The 14,579-nt window shown below is 27.8% G+C and overlaps 1 protein-coding gene across 1 annotated transcript; it reads left to right on the forward strand.

The window, feature by feature from the left end:
* Positions 1–8,591: 8,591 nt before the first annotated feature.
* LOC120077239 (auxin-responsive protein SAUR36-like) lies at positions 8,592–9,839 on the forward strand. Its single transcript, XM_039031157.1, has one exon. The coding sequence runs from the start codon at positions 9,129–9,131 to the stop codon at positions 9,633–9,635; it is 507 nt and encodes a 168-aa protein (XP_038887085.1). The 5' UTR covers positions 8,592–9,128; the 3' UTR covers positions 9,636–9,839.
* The last annotated feature ends 4,740 nt before the right edge of the window (positions 9,840–14,579 follow it).

Consider the following 14,579-nt stretch of genomic DNA (forward strand, 5'->3'; position numbering starts at 1 on the left):
GTGGATCCTCAAAGGAGCTCGATTGATAATGTCCTATTATAATGCTGCTTTGCTCTGATAACATTCTTTTTAAATGCCGTGTTGAACTACGTTTGCTGAGAAAGAAGAGAAGTAAATTAAGATGCTATGTGGAGCGTCAAATAAATAACTCTTCGGGGTAATATTATCTATTTGTATTATTATTATTATATATTATTATTATATATTATTATTATTATTATTTAATTATTTAATTATTTCAAAATAATTTATAATACTAAGTGTTTGGAGTAAACATCCAGGTGACGCACACGACAAATAAATAAATAATATTTGGTCACGAATCATACGTTATCACAATGAAGATTTACAATCATACGCATTCTGACTAGGACAGCCACACATGTAGTCAACCAGTATAGATACATGTTTGATCTGCTTCAACCTGAACAGGTACATTATACTAAACCTAATTGATTATTTTATTCACATTTTTATTGTATTTGTATTTAATATTCTCTAATATCATATTTTGTGTTTCAGGTTATTTGGGAGCCGTACAAAATTATTATGCATACTTTGCCTAATTTTTGTACGAATGGTCAAAACATATGGCGGACGATGAGTCCTCTCATATGTTTTCACATTGGTGAGTGACATCTTCCTGACAGGGTGATGAGACAATTCGGTTTTCAGCAGGATGTTCCATCGTCTTGTAATACTGATCCCGTACTGCATGATATTGACCTAAGGACTGGAGATTGGTCCGAAAAAGTTGTACATTTGGTAGTGCGATGGCACTATCGTGCAAGGTTTATTGCAGTGGGGGTTTTTCTTGAACAGTTTGATACAGATGTCACTCTAGAATATATTCATTGGTATAATAATATCACAAGGCGCTACGTCACTCGTCCTGGAGCAGCTGTGGGTCATCTGGTAAATGAACGAATATTATCTACTTATTTTTAATTTAAATTTATTTTAAATATTGTTTAATTGTTTTATAATTCACAAAGATCGAACAGCAGTAGACTCTGTGAGGTTGCGAATGATCCGAACCAGGTTCTTGCTATATGTAGTGACAACCAAAGCTATATGGAGGAAATTTATTATATGTACGATATACCTATTGTTCCTCCACCAGCTTCTAAACGTAGAGGACCTGTTCGGGAAGAGGATGAGTATGATAAGGTTGCACATAATGTGGAAGAGTTGCCCCCTATGATGCAGACGCAGAGTCAAACTGATTATGTTAGTCCGATGATGATGATGCCAGCATTTGGTTTAGGACATTATGACTCAAAGGCTGGCCCTTCGTCTTCATAGACATGGTCAGGGTCGTGGAGAGCATAATCAATATTTATATTATGAAGCGTCTGTAGAGGTACCAAAGCAACATCAAGAAGAATCCGAGCAACCTCAAGTTCAAAGTCGATGACGACAACCAGCTCGAAATCGACGACGTCCGCCTTGTGGGACACATTGATTTTTGTAATTATTTTTATATAAATGAGATATTTAATTTACATTTTTTATTTTTATGAGTTATTGATTTTTTTTAATTTTTTCTTTTTAGAGTTTAAATAAAATAATAAAACTTTTTTAGAAATTATTTTTATAAAATAGAAAATTTTTAAAAAAAAAAGAAAAAAAAAAGAAAGGAAGAAAGGAAGAAAGAAAGAAGGTGGAATGTGTAATAATTAAAAAAGAAAAAAAAGGAAAATTTGTACGGTATTCTCGCTTTCTATCAAAATCTCGCTATTTCGCTCTCGCTCAAAATCTCACTCTCGCTCAAAATCTTGCTCTCGCTCTCTCAAACTCTCGCTCTCTCAAAATCTTGCTCTCTTTCATAATCTCGCTCTCGAATTTAGTTGGGAAGTTCAATGGCAAAAAGAAGGAGATTCATTAGCTCGTTATTTAGTCAGACTTGCTGAGATGACAGAATCCGTAAAAATTATTCGACAAGCTTTGGAAGGAATTCCAGGCGGACCTTATGAAGATTTAGAAATACAATCTTTTGATAGAGGAAGGTCTCCGGAATGATAATTAAACAGACTCAATAATAATGTTAGAAAGGGCAAGGTCTACAAATAAAAGGAAGTTCCTAGGTCGAATTTTCAACCCTCGACTTATTTTTAAAAAAAAAACAACAACAACAATATTTTTACAAATAGTTTGAAAACAATAATATTTTTCTAAATAGTTTGTAAAAGGACAATATCCTTTTATTTTTCCCTTTTGGATTGACCATTCTTGAAGTGAATCATAATTTTGTTTAGACTAAACGTCCATTTGAACTTTATGGATTCCGATATCTGATTCTTGGATCATTCTCATTTGTATTCGTGACATATATCAGTGATATTAGCCTCAATTTAAAAAACTAAATGTACACTTACCATATTAACAGATTTACAAAATACAAAATATTTATATGTATGTCGTCTTCAATATTCAACTACACCATATTCTCATGTTTTGTTTGAATTTGACTGCACTAAAACGTATGAATTCTAATTTTCAAAGGAAAAATTATTCTTTTCCTAACTAACTAATTATACTATTGGGATTCACAAAAAGAAAATAGTTGGACGTCATAATACCATGCATAATATTTTTAGGAGTTATTTGTGAGGTTGGAATATAAATATGATTACTTTGAATGAAAAGAGTGTCGGAATGCATGAAGAATCAAGAGTAAAAAAAAAATGAGATCGTAAAATATGAAAGCGGTGGAAAAGAAGATTCAGTTAAAATTACCCAAATGGACTAGTTTTTTTCAAATTGTTTTCAGTGAATACTTATTTTTTTCTCAAACAAATAAATAATTCATCAATGTGGTGTTTATGGATGGAGAAAAACAAAAAGCATAAACAAAGGAAAGTTCATTCTCCGTACTCCGTACTCCAATACTCCAAATACTTCAAAATCAACAAAGCTTATATTATTATTTCCTTTTTTTTTTTTGGGGGGGGGGGACTTGAAACCATTAAGAAATCTTAGGTTCAGAAAATATTTAATTGTATTATTTTTAGATTTCACATTAATTTAATTTTTATTCCTATTTTTTTGATATAGTTGAGTTAAAAATAAGCTTCTTTTTAAATTGTTCAAATATAATTAAATTTAAATTTAAATTTATGTTTCTAATAATTTTTTATTTACAATTAAGTGATTAACCAATTTATATGGGTAAAAAATTAGGTAGATTTTTTTTTTAAATGACTATGCCCAAAAGTCAAACATGTGTTTAATTAGTATATGACTAAGTTTTAATTGAATATCATACATACTTTTTTTTTTTTCAATCTTGAAAATATGTTTGATTTGTAAATTAAATATTTATTTCGAAAGTTAAATATTCTTTATTTTACTAATTTTATTTTAGTAAGTTTGTAATTCAAATTAAACTCAATTTGAATTACTTTTTCTATTTTCTTTAAGAGATACTTCGTTTAGTTATTTCTGAAATTGAGATTTAAAAAAAAAATAGAATATTTCTATTTGTTTGCATTATTTAAATTTACTGGACAAATAAATGAACTACATAATTTATTATTCTTTTGTTTTAACTACGTTAAAAATAAAGACATTGATGTAGAGATCTCCTTCTAATATAAATTAGTTCATATTTGATTCGTCTCATATTGTTACTCCCATATTAAAAATAAAGAAAAACAATGGATAATTAATTATTATTTGCAACAAATAGAAAATTAAGAAAATAAATATTTTTTTAATGTGAGTAATTAAAGATTTAAAGTTATTGATTTTACAAAATTTCAATTAACTAATTTGAAAATGATTTTTTATTACTTTATATTATAACCGAGAATTAAATAATATTTAATATTATAATATTTTACTAAATTCAGAATAAACTAGTACTTTACCTTAAAATATATTATTCAAAATGCAACATTTTTAAGTGTTACTATTGATGAATCAATATTTTCATTATATATAAATAATTCATAAAACATTAAAAAATAATAAACAACAAAATGTGAGCATCACTAACTTAAATATAATATAAATAATATACCTTTTAATTTAAAAAACTTTCAATTGACCTCAACATTTTGTCGATATTTTCAATGATATATCTATGGACGTCGACATTTCAAATTTTTTTCTTTTTGAGTCCAATATGGGATGGAAGGATTTGAATTTCAAAACCTTTTGATCGGGAGTATACATTTAATATCAGTTGAACTATTATCATTTTAAACCTTTTTAGAATAAACTTTTTAAAACTTTGATGGTACAAATGTTTGGCTCTTTAATTTACCATTTTGCCATTATACTATTCAAGTACGGTGTACGGTCTTCCCTATCCCTTTCTAAACAATAAACATCAATAATTAATTATTCAATTAAAATACTTTGAAAAAAATGGTTACGTGTTATGACTTCTAACTATTTTCATATTACAACTAACACAAGTCTCAATAATATAAATTCTATTTTAATTTTAACAATGACATTTAAATTTTATGTTGAATAATGGGCAAAAATTTCCAAGTCTAGGGTTTGAGAAGATGATAGCTACTTAATACTAATTAATAATCCTTAATTGTATCTAATTCTAGAAGTTGTTACTATAAAATCCCTCAACTTGTTTTGTTGATACCTAACAAAGGTTCCTCATTTAGCTATGATGGTAGACCAAAGCAGTATTCTTTCTAGTCGTTTGAGTTTAACTCTTCAAATTAATTAGCGTTTCGATTCTCGATTTGTCAACGTTGATATTAACTTAGTAAAATTAAATTACAAGTTTAATCTTTAAGTTTTGATTGGTCACTAAATTTTTAGATTTTGTCTAATATAATAGCTCTTTGGACTTTAAAAATGCCATATAGGTCATTAATGGCATATTTAACATATTTATTTAATTAACAAATCTAGATTAGGCATAATATTGTATTTTGTGTATGAAAGAGGTTCATGAATTTTTTATAAAATTTTAAATAGGTTTAATGACCTATTAGAGATACAATTTAGGGTAAATATCAATTTATACTTCTAAACTTTAGGGGTTTATATCAATTTAAACCTTTTAAATGTTAAGTGTATCAATTTGTACCTTTCTTCATATTTAGTTTGAAAAATATCATGTCAAATATTTATTTTTTCGATTAAACTTATAGATTGCTATAAGTGAATCTATTTAAAACTTTTATTATGATTATAAATTCTTATGCATGTGTAGAGACTTTAACAAATGTTGATTTAACAAAATCAACGATTATAATTTGAATGGACAATTTTCAAATAACGCTTAATGAAGAATCTAAACCGATTCGCTTATATAAGTTAAAGATTTAATTGATAAAATGATAAGTCTCAAACGGTATTTATCCAAATAAAACATTAAATTTTGATTCGCTTATATAAGTTAAAGATTTAATTAAATTTCAGGGTTTTAATTGGTATAATAACTAATTTAGAGTTGAAATTGATAAATTTATATTTTTTATAAAATTTATAACTCAAGTATATTTATTGGAGGTAAATTTGAAAGTTGAGACTGGTATTATATACTTTTATAGAAGATTCATTCACCATATTTGATCAATACTCATATAGGTTTCATATTTAATGATCATATACAATCATGATATGCATCTTGAAGATTATTTTTAAAATATAAATAAAATATAAAAATTTAAATCTTAAGATAAAAGTACATGTCAATTGCTGTTCAGACTTCTCGAAAGTAATTGACTTTTTAAAAAATTCTCAAAATTTGAACAATATGTGAATAATACTACTTAACAATATCTTCTAAAAGTGGTAATTGACACATTTCATCAATTAAAAAAAAAAAACTCTTCCCATTAGTAGCCAGGTATATCTTAATCAATTATATAACTATCACAAATCTCTACCTTTACTTTGTCAAATTCCTTATCCACCACTAACTTAAACATCAAAGTACTTTTAGCTAACCCAATGTATTTATTCCAAAAACTACTTTTCTTTTATTATTTTTAATATTAATATTATTTTTTTTTCTCTTTTTGAAGAAAAATAGAGGTGGTTTTTATCTCATAACAAGAAAATATCTATAAAAAAAATGGGGGAAATGGAAATACGAAAATAATTTTGGGAAATTTTAAATAAGGAAAAGTTCTAGAAGAACCATTGCCTATTTCTTCAGATTATTACATAAAATGAAAACGTCGGCCTGAAAGATATTTTCATGACACAAATATTCTCTTAATTTTTTTTAAAATTTTTTTGAGGATAAATTAAATATTCTCCTAAATGAAAAATAAAAATTATAAATTTTATTTATAATAAATTAACAATTCGAAGGAGTGCTTACGTGTCCCATTAAGTTAAGCAATTTCTTGGAAACAGGCAACTGGGTCCGGTTGAAATAGTCGAATCATACTTTAGATTTTTATTTTTTATTTTTTATTTTTTATTTTTATTTTTATTTTTATTTTTATTTTTATTTTTATTTATTTATTATTACTATTTTTTTTTCTTCGAACTTGATTCTGTAGTCTATTTTATATATTATTTCGTATCTTCACACGAAGGAAAAATCGAAAACCTAATCAGATTTCGATTGCATCAAAGTCAAACACAGTTACACATGCCCAATTTATTATACTTTTATTATATGTATGTATATATATATATGTATGTATGTATATATATATATGTATGTATGTATTTTTATAATGTATATAAACAATTAACACTTCTATTTTATTTATTTTAACTATTTTTTGAATAAAATTAAAAAAACCAAGTTTAACAACAATTTTGAATATTGTAATATATGGTAAAATTTGGATGTATGGTCAAATTTGAAAGAACTTGGTAGTCTATAAAATTCAATCCAATACATGTAATTTCATTCATTTTTGTTGAGTTGAATCTTTTGAAACTAAGAAAAGATACATATACATGGATTAAAAATGAGTTTTTAAATAGGTTGATATATAACATTACCAATATAGGTAGTTATGATTCATGACACTAGCATGATGTTTGGGTGAGTCTAGATACACCTAGTAACATAGATTTAGGTGAGGCATGAAAAAAAAGTTGGGTAGTTTTAGCGGCCTCTTGTGAGATTGGAAATCGTCTAGCTCAAGTGGGTTATATATTAACCGACTAGATGAAACTCAAAGTTATATAGTTCAACTGAGTCGCAATCCAACATAGTCAATATTAGAGGGTTTATGAGCCAAGTGGCTTAGTCGAACTCGATTAAAAGTGAGACAAAAGTCATCCATCTCGGAGTTAATTATTGCAACTAATGATAATGATCATGTTTTTCTCTCTTGTATTATATGATGATAAAAGAAGAGGGGTTGATATACATAATTTTACTAAATCAAAACTCTAACAAATGATCTACATGATTAGTATAACTCAATTGGTCAAGATATTATTTACCTTCCAAAAGGTCAAGTTCAAATAACTCTCCCCTTGTTGAACTATTTTTCTTTCGGAGAAAAAAATGTCATAACTAAACTAGAGAGTGATTGATAGACACCACATCGATACTTAATTTTTTTAACCAATCAAACTTAGGCCCACATTTGCCTATTAAGGACAACAAAGTCTCTCCATATCTTTATAAATGATACTAATGTCAACCTTTAAAACTACACATTTATATAGTTTTTGTTAGTTCAACAGATGAGAGGTAGAAGATCGAACCATCAACCTTTGAGATAATAATTGGTGTCTTATTCACTAACAATGCTCATATTGGTATTTATAAGACACTAATTATTTATGATAATCTCAAACATCAATAGTTAATCTTCTACCTCCCAATTGTTGACTGAAAAAAAAAAGAGTATATACATTATTTCAATTTTGTGAGGCTATCTATATTAATTTGTATCTACCAATATGAAGCATAGCATAGTGGTAAAAAAATATGAAAGATACTTGGGTGCATTCCGAGTTGCACATATCTTTGAGTAGCTCATCCAAGTGTCTAATCACAAGCTGCCACGCAATAAAATTTAAATTTTTTATTTTTAAAAAAAGGTTATCTTCAATATATATATATATTTTCCTTTGTAATTGAAGAGAATGCATAAATATGGATGCAACTTAGGAAAAACATTTATTTCTTCCCTCCATATCAAAACTTCAAATTTCTAGTTCGTGGAAAGAGAGTACATTTGCTAACTTGGTTTAAATACTACTTTAACTTGATCCTTATACATTTGACATTGGTTCATTTTGGTCCATATATTTTTAACTTTTGTTCCTTGACCTTTTAAAAAAGTGATCATTTTGATATCCTTTCATTTTCATTTTTAAATGACAAAAAATGATCATTTTTTAAAAGTCCACTAATAAAAAATGTATAAAAGTTGAAATTATAAAAACCAAAATGAACTTAGCTTAACGTTTATTATTAGCATGATCTTTCTCGATAGAGGTTGGAGATTCAACCCCATTTATGTAATTGTTGTACTAAAAAGAATAATCAAACTTGACCAAAATTGAAAATATAGAGATCAAAATGAGCAGACAAGGATAAACGGGAATCATCCCAAAAGAAAAAGAAAAAGAAAAAGAAAGGGGTCCTACAGCACCAAAATATAAATTCAACGAAACACAATCGTCTGAAGATGTTCACATTTCCAAATCATAAGCAAAAACTCCCACAAAATCCCTCCATTTCCACTCTCTCTAATGGCGTGCTGCTGAAATTCAAATCCCTTCGCCGTCCTCAACCCTCCTCTTTTGACCTTACAATACTTATCGCTTTCTAAATCTCCACTTCTCTCGGAGAAATTTCATCTCAAACATTTCTCAACTCTATATAACTACTCTAATCAATCTCTCTGTGTTTTCCTATTTGTTAATCAAATTCATCTCTTTACTTCTTTTGATTCCATGTCTTGTTAAATCTCTATATGTTTCTCACTGTTTAATCAATCAATCGTACCTGGTTTCCTTTTCGGATGATTCGTTTCTTCCTCAATTTTAATCGCTATGTCCAACATTCCCACTTCGCTTTCTGAAATCTGCCTCACTTTCTTCCGCCTCACCATGTCCACCGCCGATCCTTGGCCGTTTTCCTAATCTCCACCGCCGCTAATCGTTTTCGTCTTTTTTTTTTCCCTTCTATTCGATTTTTCCTCCTTTTTCTCGCTGCGATGAGACGAATCAGAGGATTCAAACTCGGCAAGCACATCCGTCGGATCTCGAATTGGATTCTCCAGAGACGGCGGCGGAGTCGGCCTGGTTACTCTTTGTTGAGCTCCGGACGCTCAGTCAAGCCGATTGCTAGGTTGTTAAGCTGGGGAAGGCGATTGACGGACGGGGCGAAATCGATCTGTTCGAGTAGAAGGAGATTAAGTTACGTACCGTTAGATCGCGATTCGGAAGAGAAATCTGCGGCGGTTCCGAAAGGTCACTTGGCTGTATACGTTGGACAGAACGACGGTGAGTTTCACCGTGTTCTTGTTCCGGTGATTTACTTTAATCACCCTCTGTTTGGAGAGCTTCTGAGAGAAGCGGAGGAGGAGTACGGATTTCAACATCAAGGCGGAATCACGATTCCTTGTCCGTACGCCGAGTTCGAGAATGTTCAGTCGAGAATTAAGTCCGGTTCCACTCGCCGGAAACCGCCATGGAAGAAGCTTGGCTGTTATGGAGGTTGATTTAATTTTCCGATGACGACGATGAAGATTCCAAATTCCCAAGGATAGTGACGCTTAGACTTTTACCTCATTTATTGGGTAGAATTTTTTATTTTCTTTTTCCAATTTCTTTCTTTTAAGAAATTATGTGGTAGAGTTTAGTTCCTTGTGTGAATTTGTGTACAAACCATTAAACTTAGGATAAATTACATTTTAGTTTCTATATTTTATGATTTTTTTTTCAATTTAGTTCATATTTTAATAGAAATTATTCTTTTTGAAATGGACTAAATTATAATAAATTTAAAATCATAGAGGCTAAATTATTATCTACCCCTAAATTATTATTATAATAATTAAAAAATATATATGGTAGTAAATTTCATTGTCTGATAATTTTTTTTTTTGATGATATAGATGGATTGAAAAAAACATGAATCTAGATGGAGGATGTGTTGTATTATTATTGTTGTTATTTTAAAAAAGAGGATAAGATTTTTTTTTAGTACAACCAGAAGAATTAATAGAAAATTTTAGAGGATTAACCTGAATTTGAGATTTTTTAGTCTATATATATATATATGTTTGGGTATAATTTTAAAAAACAGAACAGAAAAAGAAAAGTCAAGATAATCATGAAACTTTAGAAAAGAAGAGAATAAAGTTTATAGAACACTAGCATAGGGACTAAAGAGAAATTCTGGTTTAAAAATTTAGGTCTAGTTGGTAATAATTTCGGTCTTGTTTGATAGCCATTTGATTTTTTGTTTTTATTTTTAAAAATTAAACCTATTTCATCCCCATTTTATACAATAATTTACATTTTTGTTAAGTACAATAATTTACATTTTTGTTAAGTACAATAGTTAAATTCTTAACCAAATTCTAAAAACAAAAACAATTTTTTTTAATTCTCAAAATTTGGCTTGGTTTTTTAAACAATTCGTGAAAAATAGATAATAAAGTAAGAAAGTTGGAATAGAAGTAGTGTTCGTAGGTTTAATTTAAAAAAAAAAAAGATTACTAATCAGGACCTTCATCTTTAGTTTTTTGTTTTTGAAAATTAAGCCTATAGACACTACTTCCACCTCTAAATTTTTTTCTTTATTATCTACTTTTTAGCAATGATTTAAAAAACAAGCCAAAATTTGAAAGTTAAAAAAAGTAGCTTTTAAAAATTTGTTTTTGTTTTTAATATTTAGCTAGTAATTCAACCATTGTACTTGTGAGAAAGATGCAAATCATTGTAAAAAATGGAGAGTAAATATGTTTAATTTTAAAAAACTAAATGTTACCAAACGGGACCTTAGATATCGAGATGTTTCATTATTATTTGAAAAATGGATGGATTTGCCACTAAATATCAAATTTTATTAAAATAAAAAATAAAAAATAACATCAACGGAATATGAAATTAGGGAAATAAAATATAATGTATTTTCTCGATAACAAAATATATGGTCATTTGAATTTGAAAATTAGATTTTTTTTTTTTAAAAAAATATTAGAATTGAAAAGAATATAAATGAAGAAACACATGTGAAGGCTATCTGTTTAAGCTTGTAAAGGCAATATAAAAAAAATCATAATATATAAAATATGAAATAAAAATGACGCCCTACTTGATAATCATTTTATTTTTATTTTTGAAAATTAAATCTATAAACACTACTTTCACTTCTAAATTTATTCTTTTGTTATTTTATTTTTACCAATCATTTAAAAAACCAAGCCAAATTTTGAAAACTAAAAAAATAATTTTTAATTTTTTTTTTTTTTGGAGTTTAGTTAAGAATTCAACCAAGATGCAAATCATTATAAAAAATAGGTAGGAGATATGCTTAATTTTCAAAAATCAAAAACAAAAAACAAAATGATTACCATACGGGCTTAAATATTTTATTTTAAAACAAAATAATGTACGATAAAAGTGCCTACCCTACCACTACCTTTTCTCACTTATTAAACTTTCACAATTAATAATTAGAGATAGCCCACCATTTAAAGGAAATGAGTAAGGCTTTCTTAAAAGAAAGTGTAGTTCAATATTAATGGAGCTAAAGTTCATTTTACCATTAGTTATTGCCATTTAACTCATAATCCTTAAAAAAAAAAAAAAAAAAAATCTTGTAATCTATCTTTTATCATACGGATAATTTACAATGTTATTTTTTTTAAATATTTTATCTTAATTAAAAAAAATTTTACTTCAGTAACCATTACTTTATATATACATCTTTACATAAACAATCTTTTAAAAGAAAAATAAAATACAACTTTCTAAAAGAAAAGAAATGTTACTTCAAGTACATGGTGCTACCTCACGTTCTCTTCAAGTGATTTATCAGTTATTATGTTTCCTCTATCGTTCTAAGTGACTGGAGGCTTTTATTGAAGGGAATCACGAGATTCTTCCTCTTAAGATCTGTTTTCTTGAAGCGTGTTTTGGGAGGTGATTGTATTTTGTTTATGGCTTACTTCAAATGGTAAAATTCATTTTCCTTTTTTGTAATTAAGAAAGAAAAAGGAAAGGAAGAAGCAAGGTTACCAAATTCTGTTTTTTCTCATTAAAATAAAATTTTCTTGTTATAGAAAAAATAGAAAGGGAAAAAGAAGAAAAGAAAAGAAGATAATTGGGAATTCTTTTAAGATTATATAACCATAAAAGTCATGATCAAATTTATAGTGGAAAATCTAAAAAATCAGTAGGAATAGAGTTGATTGGCTGAATAGTTAGTGGGTGTGGTTGTATTCATATTATTGGTGTTGGCCACACATTTGAAATTGGTCCTTATATCACTTCATGCCCTCATAAAATATGTCCCAATATTCAATTGCTTATTTGATTTTATTTTTTATTTTTTATTTTTTATTTTATTTTATCAAGTACTTGTGAATATTATTTCATTTCAATCTATTTTCCTTATTAATCAAACTTCTCATAATATTCTTAAAGTTCAGTTGTATTTTTAGTCCAAATATTTATTATATATATATTTTTAGTACAATATGAGATAGAGATTTGAACCACAAATCGTAAGGTTATGTTTAAGACAGGGTAATTGAAATTGGTAGCATTTTTAGAAATAATAACCAAGTGTATAACATAATTTTAAAAAAATTGTAAATATAGACAAGTCTATCAACGATAGACTTCTATTGTTGATAGACTATTACCGGTGATATTGTCTATCACTCATAGACTCCTACCAATAATATGGTCTATCACTGATAGACTATTTAAATTTGGTCATATTTATAATTTTTTTTTTACATTATGTTATATCTGCTAATACTTTGAATCTAATATATATATTTATAATTGTCCCTTTAAGATATGACTCATTAGTTAAATAGAGTTGTGTCCATCCTGTTGTGACCACTTTATTTATTGATATGAGATAAATTTAGACTTAACAAAATAAATGACAAACATTTTGAAAAACGGGAAAAGAATTTTATTATTCTAAATGAAAATGCAATATTTTAATATCAAATTTGGATCAACTAAAATACTGGAATAAAACATGAGTATTTTAAATCTCAAAAAACCAAGATTAGTTTATTTAAATTACAAATTAAAGGTAAATTTTAAAGCAAGAAAAGATTGTTAAGAATGATCGGTCAAAAATAGTTTTTTTTTTTGTTCTACATTAAAAGATTCACAAGTCGATTGATTAATATTTTTTTTAATAAATCGGGTTTTTTTTTTAAAAAAAATAAATAAACGAACAAGTAACAAAAATTTAGTTTTTTTCACGTAAGCGTAGTTACTCAAACCCGAACTCGGCCACCCACCCAAATGGACGGCGGTGGTGGTGCACACATGTGGTGAAAGAGTTATACTTCCACCATCAACACACTTTTAGGCTCACATCTAGAATGCCTTGGTATTTATACCCTCTAGGCAATGCTAAATTTTCCTATGTGAGCCAAAGCCCTCCCACTCTTCATAACTTTTTTTATGGGCCTAAACCCAAAAGTCATTTCCAACAATCCTCACAAATGACGGTTACAGAAAAAGTTAACAAGTAAACAACATAAAAGATTATTTTGAAAAAAAACTGTTATGAGCAAGTAAATTCATGAATAATGCCATTTAATTTACAAATTAATTCATGAATAATGCCATTTAATTTACAAATTTTTTCAAGAGTATTAGCACTATATTCACCACCTCTATTTGTCCTTAACCTTTTAATTTTTTTTATCTAATTGATTCTCTACTTATGCTTTGTATTTCAAAAACATATTACCAGCTTAATCTTTTGTTTTTAAAAAATAGATTTTAGTATATCTAGAAAAATCATCAACAAAAGAAATGTAGTGATTTTTTCCACCTCTATTGTGGTGTTTTTGAAATTAGGTAAACCAGAGTTAATTAGTTCCAGTAATTCTGTACTTCTAGATGTGATAGGTTTAAAAGTGTTTTATTATTATTATTATTATTATTATTATTATTTTATAAACTTTGTTTCTACACAAACAGGACATTTACTAGTTTCATGTGTTTCAAAGGCATTAATCAGTTTTAAATCTTTAAGTTTCTTAACTGATGCAATATTCACATGACCTAGTCTAATATGCCACATATCAAGAGACTTAGCTTTGTAAGCAGAATTAGAGGCACTTGCATTCATCATATTTGCAATAGGGACAATATTCAATACAAAAAGACCATCAACAAGATATCCTTTACCAACAAATTCTCCATTTTTGGTGAGGACAACCTTGTCAGCTTCTAGGACAACCTTAAGCCCAACTCGATTCAATAAACTCCCAGATACCAGGTTCCTAAGTAAGGAAGGTACATACAATACATTACTTAAGGATAAAGTTTTTCCAGAGGTTAATTTTAAAAGACCTTCACGTTTCCAAGTACTCCTACTGTGGCAGAGATACCCATGAACACATTCTCCGTCAGTAGTGTCCTTATAGCCATGGAAGAGCTCTCTGTTTGAGCAG

Source organism: Benincasa hispida, chromosome 1, assembly GCF_009727055.1.
Source record: "Benincasa hispida cultivar B227 chromosome 1, ASM972705v1, whole genome shotgun sequence".
Taxonomy (NCBI): domain Eukaryota; kingdom Viridiplantae; phylum Streptophyta; class Magnoliopsida; order Cucurbitales; family Cucurbitaceae; genus Benincasa; species Benincasa hispida.